Source organism: Eleutherodactylus coqui, chromosome 6 (genome assembly GCF_035609145.1).
Source record: "Eleutherodactylus coqui strain aEleCoq1 chromosome 6, aEleCoq1.hap1, whole genome shotgun sequence".
Classification (NCBI taxonomy): Eukaryota; Metazoa; Chordata; class Amphibia; order Anura; family Eleutherodactylidae; genus Eleutherodactylus; species Eleutherodactylus coqui.
The window spans coordinates 192,150,335-192,169,362 of record NC_089842.1 but is presented as its reverse complement, the minus strand read 5'-3'; the positions used below and the strand labels follow the sequence as shown (position 1 = coordinate 192,169,362).

At 44.6% G+C, this 19,028-nt stretch overlaps 1 protein-coding gene across 4 annotated transcripts in view; it reads right to left on the bottom strand.

Moving 5' to 3' along the window:
- Positions 1–19,028, bottom strand: part of RASGRP1 (RAS guanyl releasing protein 1) — a 280,379-nt gene that overhangs the window by 72,137 nt on the left and 189,214 nt on the right. Inside the window, exons 1-2 of one of the 4 annotated variants that reach the window (XM_066608514.1) lie at positions 9,857–10,091; positions 294–475 (exon numbers count right to left, since the gene is read on the bottom strand). In XM_066608514.1, coding sequence (XP_066464611.1) covers positions 294–475; positions 9,857–9,942 — 268 coding nt within the window. In that variant the 5' untranslated portion in view covers positions 9,943–10,091. Of the gene's footprint in view, positions 1–293; positions 476–9,856; positions 10,092–19,028 lie in introns of those variants that run through there. The other 3 variants (XM_066608515.1, XM_066608517.1, XM_066608516.1) reach the window with 3 other exon arrangements.

Genomic DNA, 19,028 nt, shown 5'->3' with positions numbered 1-19,028 from the left:
TGTGGAAAATCACCGCTGCATATACGACCATGGTAAATTAATGCCGAGAAATGATAGACGTGAAGGAAAGGTAGCAGAGCTGAATCCTCTTGTGTACGCATATAAAGTACTGAGTTATATAATGGTCTCTTAATTGGCTTGAATCTACCAACGCGGTTGTATAGTCCTGATCTACAGGTCTATGAAAGGAGAAGGACATGGACAATGATTGCCTGTGACTTTGAATCATTCTTGGAACATCGTTACATCTTTATGCTCTTACAAGAATTTAACCAAAAGTTTCAATAACTCACCAAAAGTCTGAATGCACATCTGGATCAGTTCGTCCAAGCTGGCTCCCTTGATGAGCTGTCCTAGAGGCATCATCACCCGTATGGGAGTGACCTGGGGAAGTATGGGATGCGAGGTGCAGTGGATGATTTGTTTTAATTCTAGCGCCAGTCTAGGAATAGTGGTACAGCCATGTGCAGGTCTACTGAAAAAGAAAGAGGCCACAGATGAAGCAGCTACACAAGTACCACTAGATGAAGCATGAAATTGCAGGATATATGCACTCCAGCTCTGGTGGAGAAAGTTACCTCCTCCTTGCTCTCCTCCTCCTGTGCCAAATACTAATCAGTACAGCTAGCTTTCCTTCTAGGAAAAGTGACAATCAAGAAGAGTTTCCATTAGTATTTTCCACAGAGTTTTCCATGAAGGGAACAGCACACATGCCTGTCTGTGCCTCCACTAAACAGATGCCTGTGACAAATCCCATACAGTGGCATCTGTCACCTACAGGCGTTTAACGGATACTTTATTTTTCTTTTACAGGACTCTATGGGATGGATTAGTATAGTCTATTACGCTATTGCATACTGTTTTACTAATATACAGCGAAAACTTAAAAAAGGGGGTTTTAAACTTCTAACATTTTATTACTGATGTATAGCAAAACAGATTAAGTTCCAGCGCTCGGTAAAAAACTTTTTCTCTTTATTAAACAATCCAGGCAGACACTGAGGAACAGGAAGCATGTGCCGTCTTACATGTTTCAGACAAGCATGTACCCTTATTCATAGACGTCATCATCGGGTTTGCAGGTCTGAGGGTCTTCACACAACTCCACACTGCAATGGTAATCAAACGGCACCCCATGGTCTTGCCACATGGGTGCTCTGGTCAGGAGGCAAAAGGACCCCCAATACTCCGTCAAACCATTTAAATGCTGCTGTCAGTATAACAGTGGCATCTAAAGGGTTACTGGTCAGGTGTTGGCTATCAAAGACACCCAATATGTGCCGTTCATGTATGGAGCATATCAGTAAAAGGGACTTTACAAATGTCTTACCTTTTTAACACAGCCAGCCCCCATGAACCTTTCAATAATGCCTTTTGTTTACCTTAACGGAGTGCTGTATAATATACTACTTACATTCTGCGTATGTGCGCTGGCGCACTGTCCAGCGCTTCCGCACGCATCCACAGTGAAAACCCGGGCAGGTAAGCACTGACCTCGGCTGCGGGCAGGGTCGGATTCTGCTGCGGAATCTGACATGCCCGTGGATATGAGGTCTTAGTGATATTTTGTATATACATGTATACTTATTTGGTCCAAAAGCAGTATTTTTTTTTAAAAGGAAGTGAAAGGGGAGGTTCAGTTTGTCTCTGAAAATGAAGATGAGCTGCCAGATACAATTAGTTTCAGGATGAGAAGAAATTGCCAACAAGACTGTAACTATTAGAAATATCAAAGTGCAATAGAGTGCAGCCTCAGCATTTCCCAGTATGATGATCTGCTGCACACCAGGACTGTTCTGTTGTATGACTGTAGATTATAGCTGCATCTATAGCCGGTGACGGTGATACAGGGGCTCTACCTCTTCTATAGCCGGTGACAGTGATACAGGCGCTCTACCTCTTCCATAGCCGGTGACGGTGATACAGGCTCTACCTCTTCTATAGCTGGTGAGGGTACAGGCTCTACCTCGTATTCAGCTTTTTGAACCAATGAGAGCAGCTAAATGTTTATCCTTTGTTAAGTGGGTGGGATTTAAGGTCCATTTAGATGAGCAGATAATCGCTCAAACGACAGTTTGAACGACAGCTTTGAGCGGTTATTTTGCAAAAAAAATAACTGGTATTCAAGTAGCTACTCAGCTACTTAAATACCAATTATGTATGTAAATGAAGCCCTCACTGAACACAGGCTAATAGCCAGAGGCTATTATCTGCGATCAGATTCTTTGGTCTCCACCCACCCACCCCCGTGGAGAACGACTGATAAAAGTGAGTGATGATTTTTAGATGAGCTTGATCTTAACGATCACCTAAAAGTGCCCGAAATGTGGGTGCCCCACGCCTATTTAACGCACCAATTATCGCTAAAACGATCGCCGATTAGCGAATTCTTAGCGATAATCGTCCAGTGTAAATGGGCCTTTAGTGTTCATGAGCTGTGTGTGGGAGGAGTTTACAGAGTGAACAGGCAGCTCAGAGAATTATGGGAGATGTGGTAGAGAAGCACAGAAGGTCTGTGATCAGGAAGTGCACAGCTGCAGAATGAAGAGGACAGCAGAAAAAGTAGAGGAAATGTAATGGATGGATTTACTATAGCACTGGCAGATGTTTTATGACTATTTTGGAATTTGACTTTGGTCTCGCAATACCCCTTTAATTGCTTCCTCCTACAGAAGGGAGACATTCTGATAACAATATCCAGTCTACAGGCACTTTTATTGTCTTGATCTAATATAATAGATTAAATTGAGAATGTGATTTTGCTAATACAGTAGCTCAAAGTCCATCTATGTAGAATATCACAGGGATGTATGAACTGGATTACTCTACTGAAATATCAATGTTTTAGGACTTCCGCTAGCTCATTCTTGTTTACTGTATCAGACTGCAATCTGCAGTTCTGCCGACCCTGTCACTCTCTCGCCCTGGCGGGGTGGCATGTCTGGTCTCCCCCTCCAGGATGGCATGCTGCAGTAGCCGCTGAAGCCGGGCCCCCTCTTGCTTCCTCCGCCGCTCCTCGCTCCATCACCTGTCTCCCCTGGGCTCACCCTCAATGTCACATTGATGCTATGATAGCGATGCTGTGAGGAAAAAAGTCATAGAATGTTCTATCTTTTGGTGTTTCCTCGGAATGCCTCGCCCATTGTTTTCAATACGGCCTTAAAAGCCATCACATGGGACTCGCATACCCTGTGATGTGCATGCGAGTGCGTTGTGATATTTCCCATTGCGCTTGGTGGGACACAATAGCGATCCTAACATGCGCATGAGGACCACAATTTAACAGAACAAATGTGACCCTTTTTTAAAATCAAAACGCTTCTAATCATCATGAAAACCGCATGTTGCAAAGCGCAATATTGTGCTGAGTTTCTTATTCCGATATCGCGCTCACCTGGGTGAATGTAGCTTTAGAGTGCATTCAAACAGATAATAAAATTGCACAACTTTTGTGTTTGTTGTGAGACACACAACACAAAAATAAAGCCCATTCTTTCCATACAGTGTATTCAGGCAGTACAGTTACAATCCGTGTGCAGCGTTTCCGGTGCTGTTTCTGATGTGGATTTAACTGCACTGTCTGAATACACCCTTGTGGTTTGGGTTTTGCAGCACTTTTTTGCTTGTGACATAAACCGCCTTTGGGTGTGCGCACAAGGGCTTTTTGTTGTGGTTTTAGGCTGTGTTCACGTTTACATCAGTAGGTTCAGTCAGCGCTCTGTTGTAGAACTATTCTTCCCATAGAAAAACGGACACCATGACAGAACCACGGCCATTGGAAGTCAACAGTGTTTGCCAGGGGCTGTTGGTGTCCGTCGTGTGAAGGATCCAGCATTGGGGCTTTTATTTAGAGGGAACAGAGCCTTAGTAAAATATAACTTCCTAATATACTAATTGTTGAGATGCTCTGCAGAATAAGTTGGTGCTATACAAATAAAGATTATTATTATTATTCTGTCCCTCGACCAGGTTCTCCTTAGTCCTCTGTGGACTAGGCCGCATCCAAGACCTGGAGTGATGCTGCCTCCCTTATGAGGTAATGTCACATGACCTTGTAGTCCAGTGGCTGCCGCCAGAATGACATTTCATCCACAGGGAGATGATGCCCTGCAGTAGACACTGGATGCTATGAGGTATTACTGGAGCAGTGTTTAACATGAGACCCTTAGTGTGATGGCAGGCAGCCAATCAGGAAGCTTCTTACATTTTCCAAAGGGCCTCTGAAAAATGAGAGCCGGAGCGTGATTGGAGCAGCTGCCCATAGCAACCACTCAGCAGCTGCCCATAGCAACCACTTAGTTTCCTCATTACACTCCCCTTATCCAACACTTGATGTGTGTGGAGTGATATGTTAGGACTCCACTAAGTGTAATGGTACTTTTACATGGGACGACTATCGTCCGAATAGTCGCTCAATCGAGCGAATGGAAGCAATAGTGTAAACACGGCGACTAACAGGGTGACGAAGGAAAAATCTGCTCACTAGTCGTTTCGTTACAGCTAACCTAAAAAATAGTCGCTGGTTGATCAAAAGTCGTCCGGTGTAAAGTCACAACCATCCGTATTTGAATAGCTTGCGATCCTTTCTATGAACAATATGGCGGCAAACTGCTAATGAACAATCGTCGCTCTCTGTAAAAGCAAACAAGGGATTGTCGTTCGTACAAACAGCGACTTTTCTGAACAACTATCTAAACGATAGTGGCTCCATGTTGAGGCACTGTAAGACCGGATTCATATGAGCGTGTTTGCGCATGTATTTGTGCACAAAAAATGTATTTGCGTAATGCACAGAAAAGAGACCCCACTGATTTCAATGTGTTCGTTTACATGCACGTATTTGGCGTGCACAAGTCAGTTATGCAAAAAAAAAACCGCAACATGCTCTATTTTCATGCACATTTGCGCAGGGATACGCAACATTTTGAGCTCATGAAACGGTTGGCAATTTCAATGGCTAAAAGCATCGGTGCGTTTTTTTTTTTTCCGCGGACAACTGTGCACGACGTGCAAAAACTACAGTGAAAAGTGCTATTAAACACGCAAATATGCAATGCCAGATGTGCAAAAACGCAGCGCAAATATGCATACACTCATGTGAATCTGGACGTAGGCTGGTGTCACCTGGGCGTAAGCACATTTATGTGTGCATTTGTGCTTCATATTTGCGCAATGGCCAGTGCGTATTTGCAGGTGTGTAAGTTTTGCGCTTGCAAATTGTGCACATTTTGCATGCTCACATTCATTAAAATGGTCAATTAAGGCCAGGTTTACACGTGCGGGTCAGATTCCACATGTGGGAGGCCCACAGCGGATTCCTGATGTTAGCCTGGCCTGTGACCCTGCATATGGCCCTAACCTGTACTGCGGATAACCGTGGCGGCTCGCAGGCGGTCACGCGTAATACAGGGGTTTTTGCAATGTTAATTGCGCATGGGCTGTGGGTCGGATGCCTCCATGTCAATGAAGGCAATCCACATGGAATTGGTGGTAATATAGAGCATGCTGCGATTTTTCTTCGCTTGTGGAATTCGCAGTTCGTGCGTGTGAATGAAAAGAATCAAAAGTATATGCCTTTCAATGCCCGTATTTTACCGCAGATCATACGTGCGAACGCTAATCGTGGAATCCTAAATTTGAATCGAATGTGAGCCCGGCTTTAGTTAATTAGTTCAATATGTGCTACCATGTTTCCCAGAAAAAAAGACACTGTCTTATATTAGTTTTGCCCCAAAAGAGGCACAGTGTCTTATTTTCGAGGGGTGGTGGTAGGGGATGTCGCATACTCACCTGGTCCACGGCGTCTGGGTCCCTGGAGCTGCTAATCTCAGCCAATCAGAGCCGGCGCTCGATGAGCCAATCACAGCCATTCAGTGATGTCATTCAGAATGCCAGTTCTGATTGGCTGGCGCTCAATCCAATCACAGCACTCGCTTGCTGAAGGCGGGGTATTCAAAGCCCCGTCACCAGAAGGAGAGTTCTGTGTCAATGCAGAGGACACAGCAGACGCCGCCGGCTAGGTAAGTATTGATGTTTTGGGGGTTTTTTTCAATTTGCTGGGGCTTATTTTCAGAGGAGGGCTTATATTTCAAGCCCCATCCAAAAATAGGGGTAGGACCTATTATCATGGTAGGGCTTATTTTCAAGGGAAATCGGTACTGGCGTGTGCACATGCACAAGAATATGGAGCATGCTGCATATTTTTGTGCAAACAAAAAACGCTTATGTGAACGTACCCATTGAATTCAATGGGTTCTATTCACTGCGTAATGTGCGTGCATAATGCTGTACAAATACATTGGGGTGATGCAGGTCTTGGAAAGCAAAACATACAAGTACTACAGTTCTTATATATCAAGCTAGAATCATCTTTCTATCCAGCGGCTACTCGGATGCGTCTGCGCTACGCCAGTTGCTGCACTGGCTACCCATCTACTACAGAACTCAATTTAAACTCATCACCCTCACCCACAAAGCTCTCCATGGCGCCGCACAACTGTACATCGCTTCCCCCTGTCAATACATCACCCAGCCCGCTCACTCCATTCCGCTAACACACTCAGACTAAACACCCCTCTAATCCGAACCTCACATGCTCGTCTCCAGGACTTCTCTAGAGCATCACCGATCCACCTGGAACGCTCTACCCCAAAACATCCGGACAATACCCAACGTACGGAACTTCAGACGCACCTTAAGGATGCACCTCTTCAAAGAAGCTTAACAAATCTCCTGATCTAGTCTCCCACCCCCACAATATGCCCCCTGCCCCTCCCTATAGCTTTCCACTTTTGCCTGTTAGGTACACTTCCTGCCCCGTACCTCCTGCACTACCCACACCCCGTTTGTGTCCTAAAAACTGTATATCACATGTTCTCGTTGGATTGCTGTGCTCCTTCTTGCTCCACCTCCTCCCCCTATACCTTCTATATCACCCCATCCGCTTTGTTTCCATATAATTGTATGTCATATGTAAAGGCCCATTTAGGCACAAAGATGATCGCTCAAAAGATGGCTTTTGAACGATCATTTTGCATAAAACTACTACTTGGTACTAATTAGTAGCTTGTAAGCCGCTGGGAGCTGTATTCAGGGAACAAACCACCTGCTGTTCGCTGAATACATCCCCTTTGTTCTGCCGGTGGGCTGACAGCTGAAACAATGTAATCAGCTGTTATCAGCGCTCCTTGGGCAGAACACAGCGTGCGGTCCGTCCTATCAGCTGTTATGCTGAACAACGGATTTCATGCCAAACTGAAATCCATCGTTCAGCAGAAAACTGAAAGATGGGCACATTTACACGCAACGATTATAACTCAAAAGATAGCTTTTGAGCGAATCCTTGTATCTAAATGGGCCTTAACTTTTGTAATTTTCATATTGTTTGAGTTCTCCTTGTGCCTCAAAAGTGCTGTGCAATAAGTTGGCGGTATACAAATAAAGATGATGATGATGATTATTATGTCTCTAAAATCTATGAAGGCAAAACTGGTATTACAATAATAAGTAGTAACACCCAACACAAACCCAACAACAACATAACACCTCCCAACAGAATCAGATTCAGCATTCAATGGAACAACGTTCTTCTGGAGGGCCGTAATCTGTAGTAGATAGAGCCTCTGGGGATGTGAGGCCGAGCCGAAGGATACAATGGTAGACCTAACTCACATCCTGTTCGTAACACAATTCCAGGGGGAATTCTACCAGGAAAGGCAACAGAAGCTAAATCCTTATCATTGAAAGCAGACCAAATAGACACAAGCTATAATAAAGGTCACTACCTACTCTTCATTGTGCTCTGTATGCCAGTATTGTTAGTGCAATACCCTCAACATTTATAAACCGGCTCTAGGTGGCACCCATCAACCCTCAGTATGAACCTATGTTATTTCACCTGGTGTCCAAAGCATCAACTGTGGACATGGCTTGATATGTATCATGTAGAGCTGACATGCACAAACAAGTCTATATTCCTGTATTTAGAGTAAGTTCACAGAGGTTTTTGTCATATTCAAAAAGCAGACAAAAATGAATAATTTCCGATTCGTTTCCACCGTCTATGTGACCCGTTATCTGTACAATTCCATTGGAAAACAAACTGAAATCATTTAGGGTAAAAAAATACACAACCACATTATTTTAGTTTTGTTAAGTGTGAACACCCTCTTCTTATATTTGAGCATGTGGTTGAGTACAGAATTAGCCAATCACATTTAAGCTCATGTTGAATAGTAGTCAGTACTCCGCTGCCATTATTTATAGTGATTCTGATTGACCCCATATAAAGTTCAGCTCTTCTAGGAGATTTTCCTGACATTTTCTTAGTTGCATTTTTCAGCAAAAGCCGTAAAGCGCTTACAGCACATCAAAAGGATCTGATTGTTGGAAGGTGTCAGTCAGAGGGGTACCAAAATAATTCCAAGGCATTACATATAACATGAAACACAGTGAAGACGTCATCGAGAAGTGGATTCAATTTGGCACAACAGTTATATTACCAAGAACTGGATGTCCCTCAAAAACTGATGAACAGACTAGAAGAAAATTGGCCCGGGAGGCTGCCAAGAGGCCTACAGCAGCATTAAAGGAGCTGCAGGAATTACTAGCAAGTACCGCTTGTGTAGTGCAAGTGACAACCATCTCCTGTATTCCTCATATGTCTGGGCTGTTTGGGAGGGGGGCAAGACGGAAGCCTTTTCTAACAACGAAAACATCCAATCCTGGCTATGTTTTGCCAAAACCTTCATCAAGTCTGCCAGACGTATGTGGAGAAAATGTTATGTCTGATGAGACCAAGGTTGGACTTTTTGTCGATAATTCCAAAAAGGTATGTTTGGCACAAAGCCAACACTGCGCATCAACAGAAGACCACCATACCCACAGTGCAGATGCTGGAGGCAGCATTATGCTTTGGGGCTGTAATTCTGCTGCTGGAACTGGGGCTTTAGTTACGGTGGAGGGAATTAAGAACAGTTTGAAATATCAGTCCATTTTGGCACAAAACCTTCAGGCCTCGGCTAAAGATGAGGAGGAATGTCACCTTTCAGCACGACAACCACACAAAGCATACCTCCTTCGCCAGAAGAAGATCAAAGTTTGGAATGGCCCAGCCAGAGCCCAGACCTAAATCCCATAGAAGATCTGTGGGTTGACCTGAAGAGGGCGCTACGCAGGAGATACCCTCACAATCTGACAGATTTGGAAAATTTTTGCTAGAAAGGGTGGGTAAAAATTGTAAGATTTTTTAACATGACAAAAACATGGCATTTTAACAGGGGTGTGTAGACTCCACTGTATGAAATGTAAAAGCCTCAGAATATAGCAGTAACACAACTCCATGTATACTAGCTAGAGGTACATTTACATATATGTATGATACAAAGGTGCTATAATACACAGTGGGGTGATCCCTACATGTATACTGTATGTACAATAACATATGTCTAATATAAAGGATAGCAGTGACATCATTACATGTATAATATATGTACAGTAATATGTTTATATAAAGGTCTCATAATACACTGCAGAGAAATCATTACATGTATATATGTACAGTAACGTTTGTAATATAAAGGTCTCATAATATAAAGCAAGGACATCACTACATGTATTATATATGTACAGTCATGTATACATGTGTAATATAAAGGTGTGATAATACACAGCAGGGACATCACTGCATGTATTATATATGTGCATTTATATATACATATGTAATATAAAGGTGTGATAATACACAGCAAGGATATGACTGCATGTATTATATGTGTACAGTCATATATACATGTGTGATAGTGCGCAGCAGGGACATGACTACATGTATAAGATGTGTAATCCCCAGTTGACTTACTGCATGCCCTTCTTCTTGCCGATGGTGCCCATGATGCGGCTGTGCTGTGTGAGCTGCTCTGTGCCCGCACTGCTCCTGTATCCCATGCTGGAATGGGGCCGCTCAGTGGTCTCCTCCCCGGCCCTCCTCCCCGCACACAGCTCTGCCCGCACCTGTGCCCCGTGCCACACACATTCTCCGCAGCTCCTGCCTGGCACCAGGAGGACGGCACACTTCTGCTCTTCCTGCTACTTCTCACAAGTTGAACGAGCTCCTGTGTGCCGCCCTCACAGCGCACTCCTCCCACACACCGAGCCTCCACATTAACCCCACTGCTACTCTACACTTACCGGGCACCAAGGTGGCAGTGCCAGGCTCAGTGTCTGCACGGGGAGGGCAGGGGTTACACTATCACCCCTTCATTATATAGTGTGTGGGGCCCATTACAGGGCATCACATCAGGATAAAGCAGCACCTTGTAAATGATGCCAGGACTGCTGGGCATCAAGCTAATGTAATTCATTGGTAGGTAAGCTCCATTTATTAATGGCCGCCTGTTTTCCTGGGCCCTGCACACTATTGATGTAACATGCTGATGAGCAGATATGATAGCGCAATACTGTTACTACTAATATGCAGATGTGAGAGAGCACTACTGTTACTACTAACATGCAGATGTGAGAGCGCACTACTATTACTACTGACATGCAGATGGGACAGCGCAGCACTATTACTACTGACATGCAGATGTGAGAGCGCACTACTATTACTGCTGATGAGCTATTACTACTGACATGCAGATGGGACAGCGTAGAACTATTACTACTGACATGCAGATGTGAGAGCGCACTACTATTTCTACTGCTGTGCAGACGTGAGAGCACACTACTATTACTACTCACGTGCAGACGTGAGAGCGCACTACTGTTACTACTAACATGCAGATGTGAGAGAGCACTACTGTTACTACTAACATGCAGATGTGAGAGCGCACTACTATTACTACTGACATGCAGATGTGAGAGCGCACTACTATTATTACTGATGTGCAGATGTGAGAGAGCACTACTGTTACTACTAACATGCAGATGTGAGAGAGCACTACTATTACTACTGACGTGCAGATGTGAGAGCGCACTACTGTTACTACTGACGTGCAGACGTGAGAGAGCACTACTATTACTACTAACATGCAGATGTGAGAGTGCACACTGTTACTACTGACGTGCGGATGTGAGAGAGCACTACTGTTACTACTGATGTGCAGATGTGAGCGCACTACTATTACTACTTACGTGCACATGGGACAGCACCCTACTATTACTACGGACGTGCAGATGTGAGAGCACACTACTGTTACTACTAACATGCAAATGTGAGACCGCACTACTGTTACTACTAACATGCAAATGTGAGACCGCACTACTGTTACTACTGACGTGTAGATGTGAGAGCGCATTACTGTTACTACTGACATGCAGATGTGAGAGCGCATTATTGTTACTACTGACGTGCAGATGTGAGAGCGCATTACTGTTACTACTGACGTGCAGATGTGAGAGCGCATTACTGTTACTACTGACGTGCAGATGGCAGAGCACACTATTACTACTGACGTGCACATGGGACAGCACCCTACTATTACTACTGATGTGCAGATGGGCAAGCGCACCACTATTGCTACTGACATGCAGACATGCGTGCTCACTATTACTGACAAACATATGTGAATGTTTACTACTACTACTATTGACATACAGATGTAAATGCTCACTTCCACAAATGTGTAGATGTGAGTGCTCACTACTACTACTACTACTACTGACACGCATATGTGAATGTTCACCGCTACTACTGCTTCCATGCAGATATGAGTGCTCAAGATTACTTTGAATATGCAGATGTAAGTGCTGGCTACTACTAATAATATGTAGATGTGAGCACTCACTAGTACTGATGTGCAGATGTGAGTGCGTACTACTACGACTGATGTGCAGATGTGTGCACACTAATACACACACTGACATACAGATGTGACTGCATACTACTACAGCAGATGTGTGTGCATGCTACTAGTGTTACTAATATACAGATGGGAGTGCATCAGTTGCAGGGAGATAATGTGATAATGGTGCAAGATATAATTATGAGCTCTGTTCATGAGCATATCTGTGAATGAATTTCGGGCATTTATGGCAGACAATACAGAGTGCAAATCTGGCTGCTACTATAAGTGGCATATGTGGCTTGCATGACAGAGAACATCTATGACAGACACCTGGGAGGGAATACGTATCAGGTATTAGAACAGATATGTGTCTTATATCAATACCTCGCCCTAATGATGAGCGAAAAGCGTGGTTCAACCAGTTTGCTGAACTTTTGCAAAAAGTTTAGTTTGATCCGAATACGTTCAAACGGAATCAGGAGTTCACCAAAACCCCTACAACTGGTGAATAGCACTGTCTTAGAGCCATGAAAGCCCTGTATAACACTTAGGGCTCTTTCACATGAGCGTTTACGCTTTTGCGTTCTCTGGGCCGCGGCGTTAAATTCCACGAACAGCCATTTTCCGCAATCATACCCAGCGTTTTCTCGCCCAAACGACCTGTAGTGCCTTTTTTATCTTAAAAAAATACGTCACACTCCGGGAAACCCTTGCTCTGCAAAAATCCTCGAGATGCCTTCAAATGCCTATATAGAGGCACCTGTAAGCTTTTTGCAGCGTTGGACGCTGCTAAAATGCCTCCCCCTCACTTTTTTCCCCCAGCTCCCATAGGAGCCGCCAGCATATATCGGTCAGAAGATAGTTCCAATATCTTTTTATCCACCGTATATTTGCCACTGCCGTATTTCGCTCGCGTATGTTCAATTTTTTCCTTTTATGATGCAACCTTTTTATGCGCTTTATATTCACTTGTGTGAACGAATGCATTGGAAACCAATGCCTCAAATGGTCGCATATCTGGACGGCCGTAAAAACTCAACTTATATGCGCTCATGTGAATGAAGCCTTAGGGCTCCTGCACACTGGCGAGAGTGATATCAGAATGTGATTGACGCCCCGATTTTGCTCTCGCAATTCTTCTGAAGCCCTGGATGCGAGGCGTTTTCGCAGGGAAACAGCCTCCCATCCCAGCAGAGCTAAAGGAATCTCCTGCTGTGGCTGTCACAGCCACAGCAGGAGATAGTGGTCTTCTCCCATTGATGTCAATGTGGCCAGCAACAGCATCGCCAGCCCCATTGAAATCAATGGGCGATGAGCATGATCCTCTGCCACTACAGTGACTGGGGACTCCGCGTGGTGAGGATTTTGAAATATAAGCCCTACCCCAAAAATAATCCCTAACTGTAGAAAAAAAAAAGTCAAATTGGAAGCGCTGTCATCTCCGGTGCGTCTTCTAGTAGGTCCCCGACACTCTTCTTCAGCGTCTCTTTTGGACAGGAATTGAAAAATCCCCACCTGAAAACACTGCCTCTGATTGGCTGAGCTGTGTGACCAATCAGCGGCAGCGCTCAGCTGTTATTCAATGAATGGTTGAACGCTGCTTCTGATTGGTCACAGCACTCAGCCAATGAGAGGCAGTGCTTTCAGGAGGCTCGCAGCACTGGGAAATCGTGCGATTTCATTGCCAGTGTGAAGGCGCTCTTAGAGTGTTATGCAGGGCTTTTATAGCTCTTCGTGTTACACACCAATTTTCAGGACTACTGTTGAGCGAACTGAACCAGTAGAACCCTGTTTTGTGTAGAACTTTGCTAAAAGCTTGGTTCAGGTTCATGCCAAACTGAACTTTTAGCAAAGTTCAACCGAAACAGGGTTCTACAGGTTGTCTTCACTCAACACTAGCTGGCACTGTAGAGGTTCCATCTGATGCGTGCACTGCAGAGGACATCTATTGTAGGCACTGGTGAGGCATCTGTGGCTAGCACTTTAGGAGGCATCTGTGGCTTGTAACACAGGGGGCAAATGTGGCAGCACACCTTGCTTTGTGTCTACCAAGAAGTGGCAGCCTGAGAAAGAGCAATATGTTCAGGACTTATTGTTCCATTTAATGAGCAATATGCTGTCTGACTGCAATGCATCAGTCAGTAAAAGTTGCAATTCATTAACTTTTCTGTTAAACTCTATAGAAGTTAATGAACAGAAAATCACCCGGCATTTCCTGCAGTAAATAAGATAATTCAAACAGCAGCAACTGAAGACCACTGAAATCCTTTTGGTGATATAACAGCCTGATTCACAAGGCAAGGAGAGCAATCCACAGCCCAGTTTAGGTCAGGATTGTGGGGGAATAATTCAGGTTTATGCCTTTAAATAGAGAATGATAAGTGTATTTCACAGAATACTTATGTGTTTATAATTTGCGTCTTCTTCTGCTAAAGGTTTAAGCTTATACGTGTAAGGGCTGACGCTTTAAAAATAGACTACAGAGACTCCATTTTGTCTCTTTGCTTGTCTGCTATAATACACATATATATCTGTATGGTTTTCAACTTTCACCTAGAAATATGTTAGATCTCAGTCTGAATAATCCACCTGGAAATATTAATTGGAATATCACAAGGGTTCTGTGCTGTTCTTATCTGTAAATAATTTCTAGTTGAAACTTACTAACAAGCTCATAGGAATGTACCTCCCGATTAACACCCACCTGAGGAGGACATACTGATAAGAGGCTGAGATGTTTTAAATCAATATATGTGCGCTTATTAATTTTAATTGTATCTGGCATAAAGCCACTTGCTTCGTAGAAATGTATAAAGATTGAATACATTGTACATTAAACAGGCATTTCTTTGGTTAGCACATACGGTGTTGTCCATTGATCTCCTCCGAGTATACTCGCATGTTCAACTGATTGGGAAGCAGACAGCATCAGCTGACAGGTCCCCTTGTGACCCCCCTAACAATACTTGTCACTCCAACCTGGGGCAGAAGGTAACTCCTTACCTGCAGCCGATACCTGATGACCCTGCCTGCCGACCAGCCGGACTAGAGGCCATGGGACCCCAGATCTACAAAACACCGGTGTAAGGTAAGCCCTTGACTTACCACTCTAAGATCTGGGTTCCCCGGACTTCAAGTCACGTGTCGACAGACGGTTAGTTGCTGCATGTTTATAGGACGCTTCTGCCTGTTATTTACGGTGTTCTTAGTAACCGTGCTAGACGGAAGAACCCTTGTGTATATTGCCATGCTGTCTGCTGTGTGCTGTAGAAATTATTGTTTTTTTTTGCCGGACTCATAATGTTAGCTGTAATTTGTAATAAGATTACTAAAAGCCGCCCATTAAGGCAAGCCATGGTCCTTCCTCTATCCCCGTAAGTATAGTAGTAATATATTCGTAATATAGATTGCGAATATCCTGCCCGTTGCGAACGTGGCAGAAGAGACTGAAAAGTCCAAAAGTATTTCTGACAGTTGCGGACTTGCAGAAGAAGAAATATCCTGCCAATACTTGGCAGGAGGGCCCTCAAATATCCTGCCCCGTTGCGGACGTAGGCAGAAGGGACTGAAAAGTCCATAGTATCCTGCCAGTTGCGGACTCGGCAGTAGGGATAATAGTGGTAAATCGAGAAGTAAGTCCATAGCTAGAATGGGGTCTCAGACTTTCCTGACACCCATTGAGATAATAAGATTGGGGGAAGGGAAGGACATCTGTAGGCAAGCCTATAAAATATAGAAACAGATAGGTAAAACGGCGGGAACCTTTAACTATGAGTTCTGGCAATAGTACGGGAGAAAGCAAGTTAGCCGTGGGGAGAGAAAAGCAGGTTAGAATTTTGGGAATCTTAGACCAACAAGTTTGGGAAAAGATTCAGAGATAAGCAAAGGTTGGATAAAGTATGTTAGATAAATGGATTGAGGCACGTGTAGATACGGCAGTTATCAGAGAAAGGGAATTCTTTTATAGTTTGTGTTCCTTTGGGACATAAAGCAAGTTCATGCAGAATCTGTGGATAATTATGTGTCAAATAACCAATATGGTTTGTCTTCATGTTATGTAATCTAATCTTTGTTATACGTCTTAGTCTTCTTTGCCCTTTTTTTATGTGTTTAACTATTCCTCTGCCGTCCGGGTTTGATAGTCTGTGCAGAGAAATATACCTCTTGTTGTTGATAATGATTGGTGTTGTTTCGAGTCTGGATGTTCTGGCTGTTTTCCAAAAATCTTAGTTATTGTTCTGTTCCATAGAGATATAAAAATTCAAAGTCATAGAAGAAAGACAGACGTTGAATATATTATGTGAATTATGTGGTTTTAAAAATAGAATATATATATATAGGGATTTCAAAGTATATTTTTGCTTTTTATGTAAATGTCAGTTCCGTGATTGGTTGGATGTGTGCATGATTGCAAAATGTGTGTTCCTTTTTTCTTTTTTGGACAAACAGTTAAAGTTTGACTGATTCCAGGGGGAGGTGGGTGTGATTGAATGCATTTGTTTGCAAGATGAGGACAGTTGCATCATACGCGTTACGTCCTGTGTGAACTCTTACTAACATTTGAATGAGACTTGACCCGCATGAACGGATGAGAGTAAATGACCCGTGTTCAGACTGTAATGAATGTAAAATGTGTGATGTAGGCGCTGTGTGCTGATAATTTGGAAGCCTGCCAACAAGCCACAATTATACTGTTTCTGAGAGAATGTTCTATAGAAGAAACGCGCAAACAACCATACCTGTACTTACACCTGCTGCCAAACTCCGCACCTTTCTGGGCCTTGTTTTCATACTGCCGGCCATGGGTCCACTCTGTTTCCGCTCTTATGCAACTACTCTATGACTGTCTTTCAATCATTCTTTTCTCTCTCTCACCCCTGAAGCTCATTTTTCACCCTTTTACACTTTATCCTTTATTCTTTTCTGTACTGAATTTTCTGGCCAGGGGACGACAGTATTGACACAAAGGCACGGAGGACAACCACGGCCACCTGGATACTACTCCATGAAGCTGTATCCAGTGGCTCGAGGAGCTCCCTCATGTGTTTGTGCGGTGGCAGCAGTACAGGCAATGGTTAACAAATCTTCGGAGTTGGTATTGATCTAACCCCCCCTAGTGGTCCTCACCCCCCCCCCCCATGACACCGGAGCATATACACGCAAGTGCAACCCAAGCACTTATTTCTGGCCCGTCAAATCCAGCTACAATGTGCTCTTGTCATTCTTCTACTACCTTGAACTCGGTTACTCTTCCAATTAAGTACCCTAGTTCAAAGGGGGGGGGGGGAGATATAGTTGATCTAGGTATTGCAGGTCAGCTATTTTTAAATTTTTAAAGAATTTTCTTTTTCCTTCTTGCAACAAGGTTATGATCTATTTGAAATAGAATACCAGCCTGATTGTCTAGTGGTAATCGGTGCAAGGGGTTTCAGAAGTGCCAATTCAGCTGGCAGAAACTGAACCGCTTGAGGTAATGGTTAAAGGGTCGCGATTAGAGATGAGCGAACGTACTCGTCCGAGCTTGATACTCGTTCGAGTATTAGCGTGTTCGAGATGCTCGTTACTCGTAACGAGTACCACGCGATGTTCGGGTTACTTTCACTTTCATCTCTGAGACGTTAGCGCGCTTTTCTGGCCAATTGAAAGACAGGGAAGGCATTACAACTTCCCCCTGCGACGTTCAAGCCCTATACCACCCCCCTGCAGTGAGTGGCTGGCGAGATCAGGTGTCACCTGAGTATAAAAATCGGCCCCTCCTGCGGCTCGCCACAGATGTGTTCTGACATAGAGGAGGGAAAGTGTTGTTGGTGCCGGAGCTGCTATAGGGAGAGTGCTAGGAGTATTTTAGGCTTCAAGAACCCCAACGGTCCTTCTTAGGGCCACATCTAACCGTGTGCAGTACTGTTGAGGCTGCTTTTAGCAGTGTTGCACATTTTTTTTTTTTGGTATATCGGCCGTGCAGAGCATTGCGCCCTGCAGTAATACTCCAGGGACAGAAGCGATTAGGCAGGGACAGAAGACATATTGATTGAATATAGGCTGTGGGCCTTTGCAAAAAAATTTGTGGAAAAAAATCTATTTGGGCTGTCTGTGAGTGTCCTCAGTGTTCTGGGTCTGTGCTGGGTGTAGTAGTTCTCCAAATTCATACGCAGCCAGCTAAGTGTTACAGCAGGCTTGCACAAAATTATTTCCTGGCTCTGTCTGGGCTCTGAAATCACCGCTGTATTGCAGTTCACAGTGCAACACTCTGCAGTTCTGTGACATACCCTAGGGCCAGAAGCGCTTAGGCAGGGACAGAAGACATATTGATTGAATATAGGCAGTGGGCCTTTGCAAAAAAATTTGTGGAAAAAAATCTATTTGGGCTGCCTGTGAGTGTCCTCAGTGTTCTGGGTCTGTGCTGGGTGTAGTAGTTCTCCAAATTCATACGCAGCCAGCTAAGTGTTACAGCAGGCTTGCGCAAAATTATTTCCTGGCGTTCCGTAAGCGAAGTCAGCCTCCAACCACAGGCCAATAAGCGGCACATTTAATTACAGCGTTCTGTTTCTGCATTACTGGTAATACAGCATGCTGATGGGTAGGGGTAGGCCTAGAGGACGTGGACGCGGCCGAGGACGCGGAGGCCCAAGTCAGGGTGTGGGCACAGGCCGAGCTCCTGATCCAGGTGTATCGCAGCCGACTGCTGTGGGATTAGGAGAGAGGCACGTTTCTGGCGTCCCCACATTCATCGCACAATTAATGGGTCCACGCGGTAGACCTTTATTAGAAAATGAGCAGTGTGAGCAGGTCCTGTTGTGAATGGCAGAAAGTGCTTCCAGCAATCTATCGTCCACCCACAGTTCTGCGCCGTCCACTGCTGCAACTCAGAATCCTCTGGCAGCTGCTCCTCCTTCCTCCCAGCCTCCTCACTCCATTACAATGAGACATTCTGAGGAGCGGGCAGACTCCCAGGAACTGTTCTCGGGCCCCTGCTCAGATTGGGCAGCAGTGGTTCCTCTCCCACCAGAGGAGTTTATCGTGACTGATGCCCAACCATTGGAAAGTTCCCGGGGTCCGGGGGATGAGGCTGGGAACTTCTGCCAACTGTCTCAAGACCTTTCAGTGGGTGAGGAGGACGATGATGTTGAGACACAGTTGTCTATCGGTGAGGTAGTAGTAAGGGCAGTAAGTCCGAGGGAGGAGCGCACAGAGGATTCGGAGGAAGAGCAGCAGGACGATGAGGTGACTGACCCCACCGGGTTTGCT